Source organism: Callithrix jacchus, chromosome 10, assembly GCF_049354715.1.
Source record: "Callithrix jacchus isolate 240 chromosome 10, calJac240_pri, whole genome shotgun sequence".
Classification (NCBI taxonomy): Eukaryota; Metazoa; Chordata; class Mammalia; order Primates; family Cebidae; genus Callithrix; species Callithrix jacchus.
The window spans coordinates 128,349,670-128,373,702 of NC_133511.1; the positions used below are offsets into that span (position 1 = coordinate 128,349,670).

Here is a 24,033-nt window from a genome sequence, read left to right on the forward strand (position 1 = left end):
AGAGTTGCTTCAGACCCTGGGCCTCAGATTCCCAAGAAATCAGCTCTGCCATCAAAGGCAGAGCCCACAATCTGTCTGGCTCCTCCCAGGACAGAGATGTGTGCTTAGTAATTGATTATTAAATGCGGACCAGAAAGCAGACTTGCTGGAGCCAACAGTAGGGTAGGTTCTGAGAAAGGCCTTGTCTCGCTTCCCGAGGCTGAATTTGGGCGTGTCAGGGCTGAATCACTTCATGGACTGTGCCCACTGTGTTCCTGCACTGACCCTGTCCTGGGGTACGGGTTGCCTGCCCCTTATCAGAGGGCAGCACCATGTCCCATAAAGCACAGATCAGCTGGCCCTGGCAATCAGTCTGAGCTGCCCTTCACTCTGGAAGGGAGCAGGTCAGGCCAGTTTCCCAGAGATCAGACCCACAGCTTCACTGGGAACAGAATGCACTGTGTACCTGGGGAATGGCAGAGGCTGGCACTGTCTAATCTGGGCTCCTGGGTCACCCTGCTCTCGCCCAGAGAGAAGTTGGCTCCATCTGGGGACACGTGAGGGAGATGTGTCTGGTGGGAGAGGGTGCGGGCCACAGCCTGGCACCTGCAGAACCCATCGAACAAACGCAAGGTGCATGGAAGAGGAAGCTGCCACCCAGTGCAAAGCTGCTCAAACGGAAACCGAACGACCAAAGCCAAGCCGGCTGCTGCAGAGGCAGCTCCGTGTCTGAGCCGAGAGCTCTCCCACCAAACGGGCCTGGGAAGCCCTTCTCACAAGGCAGGAAGATAACAATGACCCTCATCTTTCAAAAGAGGAAGCTAAGACTCAGAGAGGGTAAGTCACTTACTCAGGATCACACAGCTCTTGAATGCTGGGGTGGATTCCAACGTGGGCAGGGAGGCCTGGATCTGAGCTGGCAGTGACCACACCCCAGCCTCTATGAAATGAATTAGCTCAAGGTCTGGAAAGAAAGGCAGGTCCCATCCGCTCAGAGCCATGCAGGGCAGCGTGCTACTGTCTGCCGGGTGTCTGAATCATTCTCATGGTCTGTGTCAAGCATGGATGCCCAGAACCCCTCAGGCCCGTATCTTCAAACAGGCAGCAGTGGGGGCCAGTGGGTGGTCACAGTTCCCATCCCCTCCAGGTTGTCTGGGAGGCCTGGCTATGAGAGCAGTTCTCACGTGAAGCCACTCCGAGCTTGGCCCCCTGCCCCGGCATGCGCACCGGCTGGTCACCTGTGTAACTCTCGTTTCTCCAGGCGTTAGACAAACCTGACACCATCTTTCTGGCTTCTCCATTCACTTGCTGGGGGCAGGTGGCCAAGCCTGGCTTCCTCTTCTTGGTGAATGGAACTCTCTCCACATCCAGCCCAAAAACAGCCCCAGCAAAGGGCCGAGATGGGAGGGAGAGGGATGGGTGGCACTGCGCACCCATGCGCACCCAACGCTGCGATGCTGCACCCAAGCCTCTCTTGGCTGTCCCTTCCCATACTGGAAGCAGCCCACATGTACCAGTCGGACCTGCAGTCAGGCTCATTCACGAGTCAGAAACCACATAGCCATTTGTCTCAACCGGGAAAGTTTAATATAAAGATGCACTCAACTAAGAGTGTAAAGTTTAAAGAGTATTACAGAACACTCTGGGGGTGAGGGAGAATGCCCCAGGTAAGAAAGTGTGTGAAAGGAAGTGCCCGCCCGAGGCCTGAACTGAGACCTCCTCGCTGGAGAAGGTGTGGGAGGCCCCCGAGGGTGGTTCCCCGGGTTGCCTGAGCCAGAGTCTGCACAATCACAGGGCAAGCGGAAAATTCCTTCTAGGGGATGGGTGCTGAGGCTGCTGGGTGGACACTCACAGGGGTTCGGGGAGCGGAGCCCACTCACCCTACCCCTAAAAGACCACAGCTGGTGCTGGGACCTCTGAGGTCTGCATGCTCCAGGCAGAGCGCCCTGATGTCCCCCGTGCGCCCCCGGCAGCTGTGCAGCAGGAGGGAAATGACACGGAAGCCCTGGAGCTGAAAAGAGAAGCTGCTTCCTCCGCAGTGTCCCTGGGCACCTTCCACTGGCCAACTCAACACTGTGCACGCAACCAAGGAGAAAGGTGGCACAGTCCCCGCGTGCTACTGCAGCCGGGGAGGGGGACCTGGAGCTGAAAGGCGACACACTGATAACCGGCGCACCGCACATCCCACTCCTGCTTTTATTTCACAAGAATAAATACAGCCTCATCACAGGGCACGGGAAGACGTCCCGCTATGCATCAGGCACCAGTTTGCGCAGCGTAGCGCGGCCTGGGCTCCTGAGACAAATCAGTTATCTCCAAAGGACTAGTAAAGGTGACCAGGTCACCCTCCTGCCCCAGGGTCACTGATTAGAGGAAATTGGCCTGTGTTGGCAACACGGCAGTGGTGTAAACTCGAATTCCCTTGAAGACGAAGGCCAGGAACACAGTTATTGTGTACCGGACACCTGCCAAGTGCTGGGCTCTCTCCAGCTTACAAGGAAATGGAGGCCCCTAGAGTCGGAGCTGGGAGGCCTGCCCCCATGGACCTGGCAGAACACACTCTTGACAGCCCCGCAGGGCTTCTCCCTGGGGTGCTCCCTCAGAAGATTCCAGGCAGCAGGCGGTAAGGCACGGCGGCGGTGTAGCGCTCCCAGTCCCGGCCGTACTTGCTGGCACAGCGGTGCTCGTCCCGGAGGCAGCGGTGGGTCAGCAGGATGGCCATGTAGACGACGTAGAAGTAGGGCAGCAGGTGGCCGCCGCCGCAGGCCAGGCAGTAGGCCAGGCTGCCCATCAGGTCGCCGACATAGTTGAAGTGGCGGGCCACGCCCCAGAAGCCCGACACCAGCAGCTTGCTGTGGTGCCTCTGGCCGTCAGCGGACGTGTAGGAGCACTCGATGGACTTGGGCTTCCTGCCCCAGATGAGGCAGCGCCCGTCCGTGCGGCGGAACAGGTCCTTCTGGTGGTTGGCGACCCGGAAGATGTAGTAGCCCACCAGGCCCAGCAGCAGGATGCCCACGGCGTGCGGGGTGGACAGCTCCACAGGGTGGTACACCAAGTACAGACCCTGGGGGGCGAGGAGAAAGGGGTCAAGCGGTGCTTCGCCCAGGGAGAGGACAGGAGCTCGGGGGCCTGGCGTCAAACCCCAGCTCTGCCTCTGACACATGCCTTGCCCAGGTGTTCTCTTCCATCAAAGCACCTACCTCGAGGGCTGCTGTGGGCATTAGATGAGTCACTCTGCCCGCCTTCTACCTGTCTCTGTGTGTGTGTGTGTGTGTGTGTGTGTGTGTCTGTGTGTGTGTGTCTGTCTTTATACCCCCATAGATGACATAAAATATAAATATAAAATATGTGTAAGTATTAAAAATATAATTTGAAGGTCAGGCACAGTGGCTTATGCCTGTAATCCCAGCACTTTGGGAGGCCGAGGTGGGTGGACCACCTGAGGTTGGGAGTTCAAGACCAGGCTGACCAACATGGAAAATCCTCCACCTCTACTAAAAACACAAATTTAGCCGGGTGTGGTGGTGCGTGCCTGTATTCCCAGCTACTCAGGAGGCTGAGGCAGGAGAATTTCTTGAACCCAGGAGGCGGAGGTTGCAGTGAGCTGAGATTGTGCCATTGCAGTGCAGCCTGGGTGACGAGAATGAAACTCTGTCTCAAATATATATATATAAAATATATAAAAAATATATATATATATATTTCGCATCTAATATGGTGGTCAATTGAATGTGTCCACTTACACTTATCCACTTGCCCACTGTGTTCCCAGACATTGGACGAAACACTAGTCCGTTGTGAAGCATTTTTCAGATGAGCTTCACATGCTAATCAGTAGACCAGGCAGAGCTGACGACCCTTCACCACAGGGGTGGGCCTCATCCAATCAGTTGAAGGCCATAAGAGACAAAAGATCCACCTTCCCCAAAGAGGGAATCTGCTAAAAAGTGGCCTTCTACTAAAGCATAGTATCAACTCTTTTCTGGGGCTCCAGGCCGCCCCGATCATTTGGGATTTGCCACCCTCAGTCACAGGAGTTGAAAAACACGTCTCTCTCTTACATGTCCGCCCTCCACCCCTCTATTGATTCTATTTCTTCAGAGAAGCCTAATGCACATATAGTATCAAACTGTACATATATGTTAAGACACATACAGAGGCTAGCAAGTAGGGCCTTTTACATAGTGGGACCTATCACTACACTTTCACATGCCTGGAAAATGGAGTTTATAAAACCTGCAGCCAGCCACCCGGAGAAGTGAGGCCGGGTGGGCCAAGCGGGGGCTCCGAGGACCCGGCATGAGCAGGGGGCCAGCTGGGGCTCTGCACCCTCCACCTGGTGCTGGCCCTCTCTGTTGTGGGCGTCCTGCTTTTTTTTCCACGGCACCTGAGCCTCTGTCCCACAGGACTGGCTGTCACAGGTGACGCTGGGCCTGTCACATCCTGAACAGGTGGCAGCCTCTCCGTGTTGGTTTTCTCCCCTCATGCACAGCTCTTGGGGCAGGCCACCCTGACGTGCAGCTAAGCCAGTGCCCTGGGGTGAGTTCTTACTGTCCCCAAGGGGCTCCTCACTCTCCAAATGGGCAGGTGGCATCTGGTCAAGCGTCCACCTTACCTAGGAGCCCAGCACTCACCGCAGATCAGAGCAGGGCTGCTCTTGAGCTGGGAAGGGAGTGAAGCGCTTGATGCCAATGACAAGGCCACTCGCTGTTCCGCACTGCCTCGGAACCCCCAGGGCAGCCCTGCCCCAGTGCCCAGTGCATGCTAGGAGGTAGGATCTCTTCATGAGGACCCCTGCTGCTGGTGCCTGTACTGACCCACCTCCACCTCCACTGCCCCACCCAGCCCTGACCTGGCATCTGCCCTACTTTGCAGATGGTGCTGGGAACATCAAGCCCACCTCCCTGGCTGGCAGCCCAAGGTGCCTGAGCTGGCTAATACATGGGCCTTCCCTTCTTCCTAGAAACAAGGAGCAGCTTCAGCGCCCCCAAGGACAGATACTTCTGCAAGCAGAAAGCTTTGCATGTGTCTTCCAAGTGCCCTGCGGGCCCAGCCCCCGCCTTGCCCAGCTCCTCACCTGCAGCGTGTAAAGGTAGGGCAGCCAGACACAGTCGCCCCAGCCCAGGTACCACCCGAAGTGGTCATGGCAGATGTCAATGGTCTTCAGGTACCAGGTTTCATTCCAAAAGAAGTCGAGCACGTAGATGGCCTGCGAGACAGAAGCAGCCGCTGACCAACGCTGGAGCCCAGACGGGCCCTGGGGCGGCCACACTCCCGGCGGAAGCAGGAGGGGGCGCTCGGGGAGCTGCCGAGCAACTTTCTCCATGCGCAGCTGGGGCTTTTTCTGCCTGGGACGCGGGCAGGGGTAAGGGTGTCCTCAGAGTCACCCCGAGCCCATGGCCCTGGCGTCTCTTCCAGCCCAGTTCTCAGGGTCTGCAATGGGTCGTGCTGAGGAGAAGGAATTCATCCAACCCAGGTCAGCCTACTGCCTGAGCAGTGTCCGCAGCCCTTGACTGGTCTCCCTCACCCTCGAGGGCTCTCCTCGCTGGCTCCCACTGGCTCCCTGGGTGATGCTTCTGAACACACCTGATCCCTGCCACCCTGCACCCCAGCTCAGCACACACTCTCTGGGTCTTGCTGCTTTTAAGATTAAGAGGAAGACTTCCGTAGGCCTCCAGCCTCACCTGGCTCCAAGCTCCTGAATGCTCTCTGCTCAAGATGTGGGACGTTCCTCAGTTTCCCAGGCTTGCCACCCTCTCCCGCTGCAGGGAGTGCCTGGAGCAGGCCCTCTTGCCTCCACTCTACCAGGTTAATTCCCACTCACCCCCAGATTCTACCCAGGTGTAATTCCCAAGGGAGACCTTCCCAGACCACGCCTGGCTACGCAGCACCTGCTTCCTTCCCCCCCAGGGCGGCAGTGACGGGCACCCGAGGATGGCTTCCTTCAACACCTGTTTGCCGGCCACTTCCTGGTGACACCTGGGGAGGGTGGCTGACTTTCCTCTATGTGTGACAGATTAAGGTCATGGGGACACGCGCCAGCTTTCGGGTTTCCCCAGAGCCCGCCAGCATCGGCGTCCCACCCCCTCTAGCCACAACAGGCACCTGCAGGACGTTGACCAGGACCATGGCATTGGTCACGTGGCCGTGCAGCTCCCGCTGCTTTGCCGCGAAGGACAGGTTGATGAGGGTCCAGGCGACGATCCCGGGGCGCCCGTTGAAGAACAGTTTGAAGTCAAACCACTCCCCGATCCGGGGGTTAAACTCGATGCCCATCATGTAGTTATAAAAGAAATTGCCTGTGAATTTGCTTAAAAACACAAATAAAAGATACATTTAGTAGATGAGCACATCTCACGACAGGGCCACCTTGCTTAGTGGGAGCCCAGCACTGGCCCAGGGTCCCAAAGGGTAACGTGACATGGCCCAGGCAGAGGCTGGCCGTGAGCTGCCAGGACCCCCACAGCCGGAAGCTTCAGTTGGGCTGGTTCCTGGTACCCTCATTCACACTCTTTGCGTTCAGCTGCAGTTCAGCAGACACATCCTCAGGCAGAGGTCCCGGGGCACCTGCTCTGTGCCCAGGTAGGGTGGGAGATGGGCTCGGGCTGGCACCTGGGTTTCTCCCCACCTTTCTCCAGGTTCCCTTGATGCATGGCACAGGTGAGCCGAAGAACTGGCTCCACTACACCGAGATGACATTCTGGGGCCCAGGCACATGGTTTGAAGCACACTTGGGGCATGCGGCCCCTCATGGGTGAGCGACATTATAAATCATGCCGACCTGGAGAACTGCAAACTCACCCTGGGCCCGGCTCCCAGCAGGTACAGGACAAGTTCTTTGAGCAGTTACTGGAATCCCCCAGTCCCTAGCAGGTCAGAGCATCAGCCAAGATAACCCCTGTGGAGACCCTCACTAGGTGTAGCTCTGAGGACACGGAGCAATTTCTGTGTTAACTAGAAAATCCCATTTTCATGTCTAGTTCCCTCAGGTAGGCTAAGTAGAAAAGCAAAACACAAAGTCTACAACCATTGACGTGACCACAAGGTGGCGAGGATGATTTCCAGGGGCCATCAAAGGCCAGCCTCGTTATCTGGTAACACGCAAGCTACAAAGTGTCATCCTCCGGAAACATTTCCAAAGAGCCTAGGTGTCATAGTTAAGGGACAGACACTGTGGTTTTTTGGATCCCCCAGACTGAATTGTAAGACCCACTGCCTGCAACTGTCCCCAAGAGAACCCCACCAAACATTTGTCGATGATGGATGGATGGATGGATGGATGGGTGGATGAGTGGGTGGAAGGATGGGGGAGAGGGATGGGGAGATGAGCAGGTGGATGGTAAATGATAGGCGGAAGAGTGGATGGATGCGTAGGCGAATGGATGATGGGCGGGCGCTGAGATGTGTTGGTGGGTGGGTAGGTGGCTGGGTGGATGGACAAATGGATGATGGGTGGGTAGATGGATGGGTAGGTGGGTGGAGGGTGGATGGGCAGGTGGATGAAATGGATGATGGATGGGTAGGCGGGTGGGTGGGTGAATGTATGGGGAGACAGGTGGGTAAATGGGTGGGTGGCTAGATGTGTAGGTGGGCAGATAGGTAGATGGGCAGATAGATGAATGGAGGATGGGAGAGTAGGTGGATAGATGGGTAGATGGACAGATGGATGATGGCCGAGTGGGTGTGGGTGATGGATAGGTGGATGGACAGATGGATGATGGCCGAGTGGGTGTGGGTGATGGATAGGTGGATGGATGGGTGGATGGACAGATGGATGATGGCCAAGTGGGTGTGGGTGATGGATAGGTGGATGGATGGGTGGATGGACAGATGGATGATGGCCGAGTGGGTGTGGGTGATGGATAGGTGGATGGACAAGATGGATGATGGCCGAGTGGGTGTGGGTGATGGATAGGTGGATGGATGGGTGGATGGACAGATGGATGATGGCCGAGTGGGTGTGGGTGATGGATAGGTGGATGGATGGGTGGATGGACAGATGGATGATGGCCGAGTGGGTGTGGGTGATGGATAGGTGGATGGACAGATGGATGATGGCCGAGTGGGTGTGGGTGATGGATAGGTGGATGGACAGATGGATGATGGCCGAGTGGGTGTGGGTGATGGATAGGTGGATGGATGGGTGGATGGACAGATGGATGATGGCCAAGTGGGTGTGGGTGATGGATAGGTGGATAGATGGGTGGATGGAGAGATGGATGATGGCTGAGTGGGTGTGGGTGACGGATAGGTGGATGGATGATGGGTGGATGGATAGATGGATGAGGGCTGTTTGGACAGATGGATGATAGGTGGGTGGGTGTGGGTGATGGAGAGGTAGATGGATAAAGGGTGGGTAAATAGGTTGGCGTGTGGCTGGGTAGATGATGGGCAGGTGAATGGATGAGTGGACAGACAGATGTGTGTGTGACCAGCCAAGGCTTCCATGCTGGGTATAGACCAGCAGGGCTCTCCTGCAAAGCTGTTAAAGCCACAGGGATAACAAGACTCTTCACTAAGGTTGTTTTGGGCCTCACCAGCTAGTCCAAAGAGGCAATGGGCTGCCCGTGTCCCAAGCCGGAAGTTCTTTCTGGCTTCCCTACCCCCACGACAGCCCTAAAGGATGTGATCCAGCCACCCAACACTCAGGAGGTTCCCCAGGGCGAAGCAAGTTCGATGCTTTACAACAACCCACCCAGGCAGCAAAAAAAGCCCAGTGGTGAAGTTTCCGCTTTCCACCTCAGGCTGGACCCACTGCTAAGAACGTACCAGTCTCTGGCGCTGGTGGGGAAGAGGTAGCCCTTGACCATCGCGAAGGTGGAGACCGCGTAGCCGAGGATGTTGGCGCACCAGAGCAGCGGGATCCAGTTGTCGAAGATGATGGTGGGAGAGAACCAGGACAGGAGATGAGCAGTCACAAACCACAGCAGGTGCGTGACAAGCCAGGCTTGCAGGCCATTGATCTGATACTTGTTCACAATCCCTGCAGACAAGGGTTCAGAAATCAAGGCGCTTTCCCAGCCTGCAGTGAGGAGCTTGGCTGGGTTGAAGCATGCCTGGCGGGGGCCCTGGTTACTTTCTGAGCCTCTGCTGCTGCAGACCCTCATCCACGGTCCCAGGCACCATCTCTGAGACCCCTACACCCTTGGCCAAGGAATTGCCTGCTCCTCCTAATTCCTGGGAAGCGAGAGAGGAGGCCGATCCGTCCCAGGAGGAGGGAGAGGAGGCCCATCTGTCCCGGGAGGAGGGAGAGGAGGCCGATCAGTCCCGGGAAGTGGGAGAGGAGGCTGATCCATCCTTTGGTTCTGCATGTTGTTAACTGGCCATAGGTTGAGTGACAGGTACGCAGTCTGACAAGGTAGTCAGGGCCGAGGGGCAGAAGCAAGTGAGGATGGCCCTGTGGTGTCCCTGACCCCCTCTGTAATTGTTGGGGAGTGCCTCGGCCCACTCATGCCCTAAAACAGGGAGCCTCTTGGGGCAGAGTCAGGTGGGGTTCCAGTCTGCACCTATATGCAAGGCGTGAAGCCAGGCCCCTCCTGGGTTTCCAAGGACGGCAAGGAATGAACGGATAAGGCCTCCCCCGGACAGCCCTGAGGAAGGCGTGGCAGTCTCTGCGGGAAGCTCCGGGGCCCAGTGCACCCCCTGCTATGGGGCTGGGAAGGAGCTGGGCCCATCCTTTCCCTCCTTACCCAGGAAAGTGATTTCTAGCCTGGGTGTGGGACAGCCCAGTGTCCCTCAATGGTTTTTGAGGTCTGGTGCTGTGAAAAATCTCCAAACACAACGGATTTCTATTCTGTGACAAGTCTTAGGAAGCAGCATGGGAGAGGACAGGTCCCTGAGAGGAAGGGACAGGAACAGAAGCCTGCGGAGGGTGGGGGCAGGGGCTACCTGCAGGAGTCACAGCCCCCTCCTGGATGCCTCCTACATAGCCGGGAAGGAACTTATGGCAGAAGTCTGGGAGACATGTGTAGAGAAGCACCTGAAACACAGAAACAGCCTGGTCACCCCCGCCTGGAAGCCACCTGCTAAGGGGGATGCACAGCAGAACAGGAGAATCGTAATCACGGTCTTTTTCTTCTGGAAGCGCTTACGGCTCCTCGAAGCTCAGACTGCTGGGCTACCGGTTTTGAAGGGGTTTCTGGGACAGTAAACTCATCAACCAGGAAAAGCACCCACGCGTTCTCCCACACGGCTCCATTCACCCCTCAGGAGAGCGCACAGGCCCTTCCCGGTTACCTTTTAAAAAAGGAGAATCCTACAAAATTCACCTTAAAAAAAAAAAATTTTTTTTTAGACGAGGTCCTGCTCTACCCCCCCGGGCTAGAATGCAGCGGTGCAATCATAGCTCACTGCAGTGCTGACCTCCTGAGCTCGTGATCCTTCCACCTCAGCCTCCCTCTAGCTGGGATTACCGCTGTGCCCACCATCCCCGGCTAAAATCCCCCCTTTTAAAGTACACGATTCGGCAGCATTTAGTGCATTTACGTGGTTGGCTGTGCAGTCATCGCCACTCATTCCAGAACTTTTCATCGCCATTAAAAACGTGGTTCCCGTCCTGGTCACTCTGAATTCCCTGCCCCTGCTGCCCTGGCTACCACCGAGCTTTCTGCCCCTGCGGATTTGCCTGTCCTGGGCATTGCGTAGATGGAACCACACAGTATGCGGTGTCTGTGACTGGCTTCTCTGGCTCAGCACTGTCTTCAAGGGTCATCCACCTTGCGGCCTGCATCGGAGCCTCCCTCATTCCCTTCCACTGCCAAATAGTGTTCTGTTCTGTGTGTCTTCGTCTGCAGAGGGACAGGTGGGGGTTCCTGCTTTTTGTCTATTTGTCATCCACATTGCCCCTGACATTTTTCACTCAAAGGGACCAAGAGATCTGAACTGAGAGGGATTCTGGAGCCCAAAAGCTTGGACTCTGGGGAGAAACAGTTAACCATGATCTGGGCCGGACGCAGTGGCTCACGCCTGTCATCCCAGCACTTCAGGAGGCCGAGGCGGGCGGATCACGAGGTCAGGAGTTTAAGACCAGTGACCAATATGGTAAAACTCCACCTCTAATAAAAACGTAAAAATTAGCCAGGCATGATAGTGCGAGCCTGCAGTCCCAACTACTCGGGAGGCTGGCACAGGAGAATCACTTGAGCCTGGAGGGGGAGGTTGCAGTGAGTCGAGATCACGCCATTGCAATCCAGCCTGGGTGACAGAGTGAGACCCCATCTCAAAAAAAAAATAAAAAATTATGATCTGAGCCATCCTCCCTCCCAGGAAGGAAAACCCAGGCCTCCTTCTAGCACCATTTCCCTGAAAACCTTTTTCTGGTTCGGGTGAGGAGCACCACCCCTGTGTGCGCCAGGTTTTCTGTAGAAACAACCCCTTCCTGGAACTCCCTCTGGACTCGGAGGCCAGTGGGGACATCCTGGACCTGCTACGACTCCTGCGGGGAGACGCAGCCTTGGCTTTGCTGAGTGGCATTTCATGACTGAGAGCGTCCCTTTGGGGACTGAAACGCTCCTTTGCAGGCCTGGTGCGAGCCGAGATTCCTACCGATCGTAGGGCTTCCTTGGGCCAGCCCTGCCCTCCCAAGGAGTCTTGCTCCCATCCTCAGCTCGTCCCTGCAGAGCTGCAGGTGCCCAGAAACCGCATCTGGGAATGGTCGGGAGGTCTATCAAATGTCGACATGACAGGTGCCCCTGCCCCACATCTGAGGATGCCAGAGTGCAGGGACTGCCCTGCTGGGTCCTGGGAACCTGGATTTCAACCTGAGTCAGGTTCCATATACGAGACAAACAGAAGAATGACCCCAGCAGGAGGGCACGCTGCCCACCTGCTGTGCCCGACTCCAGGGCAGGGGCTGCTGACCTGGAAGGTGACCCAGAAGGCATAGAGCTGGGCGGCTTCCCTCGTTATAGGCGGAGTCTTAGCCCAGATGTCTGAGAGCTGAGCACGCCCAGTGGCGATGTCCACCACGGGCCCGGTCAGGGCGCAGCTGTACTGGTCACAGGCCATGATGAAGTAGTAGACGATGAAGGGCGCGAACAGCAGGAGGAAGATGATGCTCGCCAGGGAAAACCAGTCCACCTCCCTGCCAGGGCGGACACGGGCAGTCACACTGGGGCCCATCCGCCCCGGGGCTCGCCAGGACCCTGAGAGGCTGTGTGTGGGGGCCTGATGCTCAAACCCACCAGCAGCCCCACAAGAGAAGGCAGCGTTAGCTCCTGGCATGGGCCCTCCTTGCTGCCAGAGGAGCCACTCAGTATCCTGCTTTACTACTGTCAATTAACTAGTGGATCCACCTGCAGCCCCACCTGCAGCCCCCCCTGAGGCCCCACCTCCAGCCCCCACTGAGGCCCAGAGCCCAGAATGTGAGTGTGGGTAGGCCTTTCATGACCACCAAGGCCACGGTTTCCCCAGTCCCGGGCCGGGGAGGACACTTGCCCATGTTAAGTCCCCATGGCCCTATGGCAAAATGGGAGCTATGACACACATAACACCCCAGGGTGGTGGGAAGGCCCCTGCTGTCCTTTAAGCCCGTCTCTTTCCAACACTGTTGACTGACCATGATTTCTAGTTTCTTTTTCTTAATTCCTTACTTTATAAAGTGGAAAACTGCTTACCTTTCACTAGTCTTGACAAAAATAATTTTTTTTTTTAAATAGGTCGTTCATTCCTTTGGGTCCATACACTTCCAAAGGCTGGAAAGCTGTGAAACTACACTTGACTTGCTAGCTGGGAGAACAGGCAAGATCCTTACCAGGCCCGGCCCCACTGCCCTTGAGATGTGGTTCTGCCATTGGTGACGCCGTCCAGACTCTTGGTTTTGGGAGTGCTGGGCTGCGACTTTGCAGCCATTGGGCCCTATAGGAAGGAGAACCTTGCTGACATCATCCCTCCAGGAACAGACACCACGTTTCCCTCCTGCATCCACCGCTGCTCCTGGGCCTGGTGGGGCTGGCCTCCTTCGCACACCTTCCCAGTACCCTGTCCCCGACAGCAGATTCCAGGCAGGGAAGAAATTATCCTGTCTTAGACTCTCTCTCCTCCCCTAGACCCTGCAATCCCCTCCCACCTGGCTTTCCTATGCCTGCTCTTGCTTGCCTCAGTTCATTCTCCAAACATGGCAGAACACCCCTCCCTCTTATAGCACAAACTGGCTCCTCTCTCCCTCCCTCCTGCACATCATGCTCCCCTATCCCCCTCGGCTCCAGGAACACAGGGGTCTTCCTCATCCTTGAACGCGGCTTAAGTCGTCCATTTCACGGACTTCCTCTGCTTAGAGCATGTTTGCAGGTGTCCTTGCCCATGGCTCACATAAAATGTCCGCTCCTCGGGAGGGCTTCCCTCCCAGCCCATCTGAAGCAGCTGCACCCCAGGTTCCCTGCCAAGGCCCTCCACCGCATACTTTATTTTCTTAGTAACTCTGCCCATCACCTAGAATTATTCATTCGTGTGGGTGTGTAGTCTGCCTCCCCTCACTAGCATGTAAGCTTCCCAAGGGCAGGAACTGTGTATCTTCTTAATTGTCTCCTACCAGGGCCTCGAACAGTGGCCTATACGCGACCCTCAATAATCACTCTACAAAAAAAGAGAGAGAGAAAACAGAATGTCTCTAGGTACCCACAGCTGCTCTACATGGTTATAATCTGGGGGAAGCAGCGACAACCCCACTTCCAGAACGAGTTTTAAAATACCAAAGCTTTTAGAGAAAACCCAGGAGTAAGAATCATGATGCCTTAGATTTCTCAACGGCAAGCTGGATTCTAGAGGCAATGATGAAAAACTTGACAATTCTGAGGAAAACTGTTTTGCAACCTAGAATTCTATTCCCGAGTGAACTGTTACTCAAGGGCAAGTGGGGTCCAGGAAACTGGAGGTCAAAGGGAGCTGCTGAAGCAACGTCCATGAAAGGGCAAGGGCAAGTCCCAAGAGGACAGCTACGCAGGAGGACTAGTCAGGAGCCAGTCTGCACTGGTACAAGATGAATGGCCAGGAAAGGCAGGAAATACAAATGATGAATTCTGTTGCATCTGAGTGTGCAGGAAAATTATCGATATGTGTGACAGCTCGGTTAGAGCAGCCAGAAGAAAATGAATGACCCACGCATGGAAACCTTACCAAATGAAAAAAAAGTGAGGCAACTGTTAACTCCAGGAGAAATAGAGAGTCATGCAAGGAAGTAAACAAGCAACCGTAATTATAGGCCCTTACTCTGGCTCAACACTGAATAACTGTAACTTTGTCATAACAATGTATACTCTATTGATGACTATTGTATTCGCACAAGGAAATTTGCAGAGTTGGGGGTGCTTAAAGCAAATTCCTTAGAAATAAGTAGGTACAAACAGTACAAAAGTAGCTAAAAGAATGAAACAAGTGTTTGCTGCTCACAAGCAAGAATATGGGACGTGGTAGAGACTATTTCTTTTGAAGGCTTTTAACACTGATATTTAAAAATATGTGAGTGTGGCCGGGCGCAGTGGCTCATGCCTGTAATCCCAGCAGTTTGGGAGGCCGAGGCAGGTGGATCACGAGGTCAAGAGATTGAGACCATCCTGGTCAACTCTACTAAAAATACAAAAAATTAGCTGGGCATGGTGGCACGTGCCTGTAATCCCAGCTACTCGGGAGGCTGAGGCAGGAGAATTGCCTGAACCCAGGAGGCGGAGGTTGCGGTGAGCCGAGATCGCGTCATTGCACTCCAGCCTGGGTAACAAGAGCGAAACTCCATCTCAAAAAGAAAAAAAGGTGAGCATGAATTACCTTAATAAAAATTTACATTCATTTAAAAAACTTCAACGATAAAAGCCATTTCCCTTGTGTGGTGTGAGAACTGCAGTAGCAGCACTTAATTCAATTTACACAAGTTTATGAAGTGCCTGTGATGTACAAAGCAGGACAAGAGGTCTTGATGGGAAGGGGCCCTGTCTCTCTCCAGCTCCAAATACTAATACAGAGCCCGGTGTGTGCCAGTCAGTCTTTTATCTGTAAAATCAAAGTGGATAAAAGAAAAGTGCCTCTGAAAAGAGCTGACGCCCTAGTGAGACTGATATCAAGATCACCGCACCCTCGCCCTAGTGAGACTGATCTCAAGATCACCTGCCAGCTTGCTTTAGACACTTCCTCTGCCCCAGGTTCTCATCAAGATAAGATTCAACTTTAGTTTCTTCCCAATCCAAACTCACCAGCTCAGTGCCCCACTCCCTCCCGTCCCTCCTTCCACACTGACTCATGTTAATCCGGACCACCCACGTGCAAACTTGCCTTACAGGGAGGCTAAGCAGAATGGGGTGGCATCCTGCTTGCCCCAAGTCATAGATAAGCTACCCGGAGACAATGCCTGGTACCAACATTCGATCATGTAACATACCAGGAAACTGCAAAAACGGTTAGGGGATGTGTAACCTCAGAGCTGAAGCGTGAAAGGGCCACGGGGAGAATGTTGTCAAAAAGGATTAAAAGCAGACCTAAAAAGTCGCTTTAGCATATGACAGAGTTCACTCACCCAGGAGTCAGCTCTTTAGTCACAAGCACTGAGTTTAGCAATAGGCACCTAAGTAACATCCTTTCAATGGATGGCTGCGAACAAAGGGGAGGTACCCTGGGTATGTTGCATTTTACTCATAGGAGGCTCAGACAGCCGCTGGCATTTGAAAGCTGGTGGACCAGTCTGTCCGTATTGTTGCAACGCTGTGAACCCACAGCCTGAGCCCAGGATCCAGGGGACTGAGACACACTTACTTCCTGCCAAGTAGTTTCACAGCAGAAGGGAAGTTTTCCTTCTTGAACTGGCCCCTTAAAAGTTTCTTGACACCCGTGCTCCAAATGCCCGCTTGATCCTTCTCAACCGGCTACACAAAGTCCTGCAGGGAACACAAGGATGAAGACCCCCAGGGAGCTGACATTTCAGGAGAGGGCAGACCCTCAAGGCCCACAGTTGGAGTCGAGCAAGAGGCACAAGCTCAGCGCTCAGGGCCTCAACAGCCCTAATCAAGGAGCGCAGTCCCATGGTAGAGCTTCCGTGCCCGGCTCGCCACTGACAGAGGGAGGCGAACAACAGGTGGGGCACGGGAAGGCGCCGCAGCAGAGCGCGGCAACCAGGCCAGGGGCCGACCCCGGAGCCAGGCAGCCCCCGCCCGGGGGAGCTCCAGACCGTGCGGGGACAGAGCATCCTGCAGGGGTCGGCTGGTGGGGAGGGGGTCGGCTGATGGTGGGGGGTCGGCTGGTGGTGGGGGGTCGGCTGGTGGGGAGGGGGTCGGCTGATGGTGGGGGGTTGGCTCGTGGGGAGGGGGTCGGCTGGTGGGGAGGGGGTCGGCTGGTGGGGAGGGGGTCGGCTCGTGGGGAGGGGGTCGGCTGGTGGGGAGGGGGTCGGCTGGTGGGGAGGGGTTCGGCTGGTGGGGAGGGGGTCGGCTCATGGTGGGGCTCGGCTGGTGGGGAGGGGGTTGGCTCATGGTGGGGGGTCGGCTGGTGGGGAGGGGGTCGGCTCATGGCGGGGGTCGGCTGGTGGGGAGGGGGTCGGCTCATGGTGGGGGCTCGGCTGGTGGGGAGGGGGTCGGCTCGTGGGGAGGGGGCGACTCGAGCCCCCAAGCCTCCGCCCCGCCTCCCCGGAGCCCCAGCGGCCCCTTGCCTGTGAGCGGGACCCTCTCCCCACCTGCGCGCACACTCCCTGACCCCGACCCCATCCTCGCCCCGCGCGTGGGCACCTGCTCACCTGGCCACGCGTCCCCCACTGCGCACGCCTCGGCCCCTCACTCACCTGCGCACGCACCACTTCGTCGCCAGCGCGGCTCCTCGCCGCCGAGTCCCTAGCCAGGGGCCAGTCTCCTAGGTCCGGTAGGGGCTCCCGCCCCTGTATGACGTCATCGATCGCCTGCCAATCGGAGGCGGACCCAGCAGGCCCGGCAGCCCCGCGCCCCGCGATTGGCCGAGGCGTCTGAGCTGACTCCGGGCCCACCGCGCCCGCCACTCGGCAGCGGCCGGGCTCGAGACTGACAGCCCAGGCCCCGCCCCGCCCCGGCCCCCGCGGGTGGGCGCAGACTCAGGCGCTTTGTCCGGATCCGCGCGGACCTGCCGGAGGTGTGACTAGGTCAGGTCTGGGGCTCCCGCGGGAGGCAACGCGGGGAGGCCACGTGGGCCGCGTGGAGAACGCGCCAGGCTCCTCATCACCTGGATGATCTTGGGCCTCCGTGCCTCAGTTTCCTCCTCTGCAAATAGGGCTTCCGCGGCTCGCGACGCACGTGGATGGCGCCCGTGCACCGCGAGGAGAAAAACACACACAATCCCTCCTCCTGGGGCTCACGTCCTGGGGCCAAGGGGATCGTCCGTTAACCACCAGGTAAACACTTGGGTATCAGGGGAGGCTCGCCGCTGGGAGACCGCCAAAGTGACCCGAGATGGAGTCTGGGTGGCCTGCTTATTAGGGGGCACACCTGTGCGAGGACGGGACAGGGGGTATCATGGCATCTGCAGCTAATGACAGCATGGGGGAGGGAGCAGCAGGACTGGGCAAAGGGAGAAGCTGAGCCATAGTGAGACCCAGACACGCGCGCCAGCTCTTGGACACGGGCCTGGTTGCGCGGGCATGACCTGTGGCGTGGCAGCCCTGGAGGTGGGGACAGCCGAAGGTGTCTGCTGACCCCACACCCAACAGCTCGGGTCAACAGGCCTTACTTACCGGCAGAGCGGTTTGGTCGCCACATCTCTGTGGCCCTCAAAGACATCATGCTCTCTTTTTTCCCTGCAGCTTTTTATCTTGAAAGTGTTCAGCATACAAACAAGTTGAACGTAAGTGAACACGCAGCGTCCTGGAGTCAGCAGGGTGAACAGGCGGCCCCGTTTCATTTCTCTCCCTCTCTCTTTATATATTTGTTTTCTTTTTTCCTCCCCACTCACTCCCACCATTCCTTAGTTGCAGACACCATGATTCCTCCCCCACCAATACTTCAGTATCCATTTCCTAAGAACTAGAACCTTCTACATCACCAAAATACAGTGCCCTCATCAGTTCAAAGCTGTTATCTGTCCCCATCTCTGGTTTCCCCTGGTTGTCCCAATAATGCCCTCTACAGCCCTTTTGCTGTTGTTGTTTTGTTTTGCTTTTTGAGACGGGCTCTCTCTCTGCCACACAGGCTGGAGTGCAGTGGCACAATCGCAGCTCACTGCAGCCTTGAACTGCTGGGCCCAAGCGATTCTCTTCCCTCAGACTCCTGAGTGGCTGGGACTACAGGAGCACACCACCACACTCGGCTTTTTTTTTTTTTTTTTTTTTTTTGTAGAGACAGGTGTCTCACTATGTTACCCAAGCTGGTCTCGAACTCCCGGGCTCAAGAGATCCTCCCACCATGGCCTCCCACAGTGCTAGGACTACAGGTGTGAGCCCCTGAGCCTGGCCTGCAGCCCTTTTTAAACCTCAGGATCTAATCAGGGAGCCACACTGTGCACTCAGGCTATGCTCTTTTCCTGGCAGGATAATACACTACATAAAGCATGTTTCATCTTGTCAGAGGCAGTCAACGTGATATAGCCAAACAGGTCGGAATTTAGATTAAAGAGAGTTCACTGGAGCGCAAAGTTTGAGCACAGGGCACCTGGGAAGCACAGATTTTAAAGAATGGAAATCAGTGTTTCAAAGCGTAGCTTTTCGGGATCCTTTATGTAGACAGAGCTTAGGGAAGTTTCAGAGAAGTTTAACTTCCTTTATGTAAGGTTTAGCATAAAGTGATCATCTGACCAGGAGAGGCGGTCTTTTTGCGGGGGAAGGTATATTTAACATTTTACACTGAACATGTAGGAGTCTGGTCTGAGTTAAATACAGGAGAATAAGACACAATCTATAATAAAGATCAATAATTAAAAGGGAAGGTGTCTGTGGTCTCTCCTAGTCATTTATAAAACCTAAATGATAAAGAAAAACATTAACCTGTACTCTAAAAGACAACATTGTGAACAGGTCATGTGACCCGGTTTCTAGGACGTAGCTTCCCCCTGGACATAATACATTTATTTACTCATTTTTATTTAGAGATGAGCCCTTGCTCTGTTGCTTAGGTTCACATAGTAAATTTTGAGAGTCCTAGTTTTCTTTTCTAAGGCAACACATCACTGTGCTCCAGGATGGATAGTAAGTTTGATAGTGGGGCTCAGTGGTTTCTGCCAGAAGTCTCTATTTTTCCTTTTATGATTAATTAGTAATTGGTGTAGTGACACTTTGAGACTGTAAATATTCTGTTCCCGAACTACCTTTCACCCAGTAAACTAGCATTTAATGAAGACTCTTGTCTGAATCCCTTATTTCTTGGGACAAAGTGTTAATTTTCTAATTTTATTCCCTTGACATTTATTAATAAATTATTATTTATTAACAAGCATTCTTCTGTAGAGAATTCCCTGTTTTATTTATTTTTATTGTATGCCCTAATGGATTTTTTAACTGAGTTATGACTTTTTTTTTTTTTTAGGCAAGAGTTTTGCTCTTGTTGCCCAGGCTGCAGTGCAATGGCACAATCTTGGCTCACTGCAACCTCCACCTCCCAGGTTCAGGTGATTCTCCTGCCTCAGCCTCCCGAGCACCTGGAATTACAGGCATGTGCCATCATGTCCGGCTAATTTTGTATTTTTAGTAGAGACGGGGTTTCTCCATGTTGGTCAGACTGGTCTTAAACTCCCAACCTCGGGTGTTCTGCTCGCCTCGGCCCCCAAAGTGGTAGGATTACAGGCGTGAGCCATAGCACACGGCATGATTCTTACTGTATTGTCTTATATTTGGCTAATGGGAACCCCTTCAAATTGGCTTCTTTTTTCAAATGACATGTCCCTACATCCTTTCATAACTGCCTTATTTTCCGGGACAACCAGATGTTCAAGAATCCTCACCTTCTCTGCCCAGGCCTTGCGTCAGCCATTGTTGGCAGGGGATAATTTGAGCAGATCGTGGGATTTCGTAGGCATGAAAACTACCCCAAGGTTGTGTGAGGATTAAGTAACTTGGCATGTGTAACGTTCTTGTGCTTCTGTGGCGTTCGTTTCCAGATTGTCATGAACAAGCATTACTTCACAGACAGGAAAAACATGATTAAAAATGTGAAAACAAGTGTATGTACATAAGCTAAAAATAAAATCCTAAGCCCCCTCATTGATCAAAGGGACCCCCCATCTTGACCAAGGGGACAACAGAAAATCTTAAAACTGAGTTCCCAGGCTGGGCGCAGTGGCTCATGTCTGTAATCCCAGCACTTTGGGAGGCTGAGGCAGGTGGATCATGAGGTCAGGAGTTTGAGACCAGCCTGGCCAAGATGGTGAAACTCCATCTCTACTAAAAATACCAAAGTTAGCTGGGCGTGGTGGCGGGCACCTGTAATCCCAGCTATTCAGGAGGTTGAGGCAGGAGAATCGCTTGGACCCAGGAAGCGGAGGTTGTGAGCTGAGATTGAGACACTGCACTCCAGCCTGGGTGACAGAGCAAGACTCCGTCTCAAAAAAGAAAAAAACACAACTGAGTTCCCAGATATGACAGGAGGGGAGACGAGACATGAGACACACCTGGGTATAGCCCTTCGTTTTGGAGTTTAGACACAACTGGCTAGCATTCACGTTAAAACAGAAATCGTAAGACTGATAGAATGGACTCTGGCAATAAGATACCGAGTTAATAAACAGGACCTGAAGCCATGCGAGGCAAGGGTCGGTCAGGCATCCCACACTTAGAGAAGAAACTGTTGTAACCGCCACAAGGTTTTTCTGTTTCCCTTTCTGCTGATAGAAAAGCACTGGCCTGGCCGGGCGCGGTGGCTCAAGCCTGTAATCCCAGCACTTTGGGAGGCCGAGGTGGGTGGATCACGAGGTCGGCAGATCGAGACCATCCTGGTCAACGTGGTGAAACCACGTTGTAATTCTACTAAAAATTACAAAAAATTAGCTGGGCATGGTGGTGTGTGCCTGTAATCCCAGGTACTCAGGAGGCTGAGGCAGGAGAATTGCCTGAACCAGGGGGCGGAGGTTGCGGTGAGCCGAGATGGCGCCATTGCACTCCAGCCTGGGTAACAGGAGCGAAACTCCGCCTCAAAAAAAAAAAAAAAAAGAAAAGCGCTGGCCTTGGGATCAGCAATATTAAAACAACTGCAGCTCCAGGACATGCTCACTGACTGACCCTGTTTCACCAGCCTTGACAGCTGTGACTGGACAAGAGACTGACTTCAATGACTTTCTCCCGATAAAAGACCACTGACCCTGGACTGGCTCTGACGGGTTTATAGAGATGACGCACCTGCATGCCTCTGTCCTGAAAAGACCTTTGGCCGTAAAGGCCCTAAAAGATGGTGAATGTTAAGACTCCACCCCAAAGTGAACATGGGTCATATATTACATGCTTTGCTCACCGAGAGGGCATGTGTCAGGACCAGCTTCATGAATATTCATAGCTCCTCCTGTGACCTGTTGAATATGTATGTTTTGCCAATGCCTTTAGCATAGAGCTCCTGTTCCAACCCCTCCTTGGAAGTGCCTGTCTCTGGCCTTGGCTGAAGACCATTCCCAGCCTGAGGGATGGCTGCCGCCGTGTAGGCTGCAACCGTTTACAAGAAATAAAGCCTCCTCTTTTTCCAAATGTATAAATTGTGTGTGTTTTTAAATTAACATGAATGACGGAAGGATGGGCTGTTCAAGGGGGAAAGTGGGCTGTACCCGGGGTGGACTAAAGAGGAAACGTGAAAAAGAAAAACTGCGAATGGCCGGGCGCGGTGGTTCACGCCTGTAATCCCGGCACCTTGGGAGGCCGAGGCGGGTGGATCACGAGGTCAAGAGATCGAGACCATCCTGGTCAACATGGTGAAACCCCGTCTCTACTAAAAATACAAAAAATTAGGGGGGCACGGTGGCGCGTGCCTGTAATCCCAACTACTGGGGAGGCTGAGGCAGGAGAATTGCCTGAGCCCAGGAGGCAGAGATTTCGGTGAGCCGAGATCGCGCCATTGCACTCCAGCCTGGGTAACAGGAGCAAAACTCCGTCTCAAAAGAAAAAAAAAAAAAAAATTAAAGAAAAACTGCGAAACTAGTGGTAGCGAAGCGCCCTGGAGAAGAGACGGCACAAACCCTGCCGCTCCGCAAAGCTGCTGTAGGACCTGCAGGAACCAGGCCTGGAAGGAAACCTGGCCGGAAAGGAAGCTGGCAGCCGTGCGTGCTCCTGCCGGCAAAACGCTGCTAGTCACTTCAATGCCCACCGCTGTTGCATACACCTGCTTTGTTCCTGCCACGGAATACCGAACCGCAGAAAAATCATTACATGGGCAGATCTCAAATTACAGGGGGGGAAAAATCAAGCTGCAGAAGCACATGAAAGTCAGTTCCCGTCGTTTCAGAAAACGCAAGCAGCGCTCCACCTGCTACTTACACACGTGGGGCAGGAGGAAAAGAGGCAGGAGAGGAGTCCCAGGAATTCAGGGCCGCGCAGCGCTCCACCTGCTACTTACACACGTGGGACAGGAGGAAAAGAGGGAGGAGAGGAGTCCCAGGAATTCAGGGCCGCGCAGCGCTCCACCTGCTACTTACACACGTGGGGCAGGAGGAAAAGAGGCAGGAGAGGAGTCCCAGGAATTCAGGGCCGCGCAGCGCTCCACCTGCTATTTACACACGTGGGACAGGAGGAAAAGAGGGAGGAGAGGAGTCCCAGGAATTCAGGGCCGCGCAGCGCTCCACCTGCTACTTACACACGTGGGGCAGGAGGAAAAGAGGCAGGAGAGGAGTCCCAGGAATTCAGGGCCGCGCAGCGCTCCACCTGCTACTTACACACGTGGGGCAGGAGGAAAAGAGGCAGGAGAGGAGTCCCAGGAATTCAGGGCCGCGCAGCGCTCCACCTGCTACTTACACACGTGGGGCAGGAGGAAAAGAGGCAGGAGAGGAGTCCCAGGAATTCAGGGTCGCGCAGCGCTCCACCTGCTACTTACACACGTGGGGCAGGAGGAAAAGAGGCAGGAGAGGAGTCCCAGGAATTCAGGGCCGCGCAGCGCTCCACCTGCTACTTACACACGTGGGGCAGGAGGAAAAGAGGCAGGAGAGGAGTCCCAGGAATTCAGGGCCGCGCAGCGCTCCACCTGCTACTTACACACGTGGGACAGGAGGAAAAGAGGGAGGAGAGGAGTCCCAGGAATTCAGGGCCGCGCAGCGCTCCACCTGCTACTTACACACGTGGGGCAGGAGGAAAAGAGGGAGGAGAGGAGTCCCAGGAATTCAGGGCCGCGCAGCGCTCCACCTGCTACTTACACACGTGGGACCCGAGGAAAAGAGGCAGGAGAGGAGTCCCAGGAATTCAGGGCCGCGCAGCGCTCCACCTGCTACTTACACACGTGGGACAGGAGGAAAAGAGGGAGGAGAGGAGTCCCAGGAATTCAGGGTCGCGCAGCGCTCCACCTGCTACTTACACACGTGGGGCAGGAGGAAAAGAGGCAGGAGAGGAGTCCCAGGAATTCAGGGCCGCGCAGCGCTCCACCTGCTACTTACACACGTGGGGCAGGAGGAAAAGAGGCAGGAGAGGAGTCCCAGGAATTCAGGGCCGCGCAGCGCTCCACCTGCTACTTACACACGGGGGACAGGAGGAAAAGAGGGAGGAGAGGAGTCCCAGGAATTCAGGGCCGCGCAGCGCTCCACCTGCTACTTACACACGTGGGGCAGGAGGAAAAGAGGGAGGAGAGGAGTCCCAGGAATTCAGGGCCGCGCAGCGCTCCACCTGCTACTTACACACGTGGGACAGGAGGAAAAGAGGGAGGAGAGGAGTCCCAGGAATTCAGGGCCGCGCAGCGCTCCACCTGCTACTTACACACGTGGGGCAGGAGGAAAAGAGGGAGGAGAGGAGTCCCAGGAATTCAGGGCCGCGCAGCGCTCCACCTGCTACTTACACACGTGGGGCAGGAGGAAAAGAGGCAGGAGAGGAGTCCCAGGAATTCAGGGCCGCGCAGCGCTCCACCTGCTACTTACACACGGGGGACAGGAGGAAAAGAGGGAGGAGAGGAGTCCCAGGAATTCAGGGCCGCGCAGCGCTCCACCTGCTACTTACACACGTGGGGCAGGAGG

The 24,033-nt window shown here is 55.0% G+C and overlaps 1 protein-coding gene and 1 long non-coding RNA gene across 5 annotated transcripts; both read right to left on the reverse strand.

Moving 5' to 3' along the window:
• Positions 1–1,543: 1,543 nt before the first annotated feature.
• On the reverse strand, positions 1,544–16,777 carry DHCR7 (7-dehydrocholesterol reductase). 4 transcript variants are annotated; one of them, XM_054241205.2, is made up of 9 exons: positions 16,730–16,777; positions 15,715–15,836; positions 12,731–12,834; positions 11,839–12,061; positions 9,868–9,958; positions 8,749–8,962; positions 6,085–6,289; positions 5,057–5,188; positions 1,544–3,043 (listed from the first exon to the last, which is right to left on the reverse strand). In XM_054241205.2, the coding sequence occupies exons 3-9, from the start codon at positions 12,826–12,828 to the stop codon at positions 2,579–2,581; spliced, it is 1,428 nt and encodes a 475-aa protein (XP_054097180.1). In that variant the 5' UTR covers positions 12,829–12,834; positions 15,715–15,836; positions 16,730–16,777; the 3' UTR covers positions 1,544–2,578. The 4 variants fall into 4 exon arrangements, with proteins under 4 accessions (XP_054097180.1, XP_054097181.1, XP_078197873.1 ...); XM_054241206.2 differs by having other exon boundaries at positions 12,594–12,834; XM_078341747.1 differs by lacking the exon at positions 11,839–12,061.
• Positions 16,778–19,263: 2,486 nt separating this feature from the next.
• LOC144578202 (uncharacterized) lies at positions 19,264–20,021 on the reverse strand. Its single transcript, XR_013523601.1, has 2 exons — positions 19,846–20,021; positions 19,264–19,542 (listed from the first exon to the last, which is right to left on the reverse strand). It is a non-coding gene; the product is annotated as an uncharacterized LOC144578202 (long non-coding RNA).
• Positions 20,022–24,033: the final 4,012 nt, after the last annotated feature.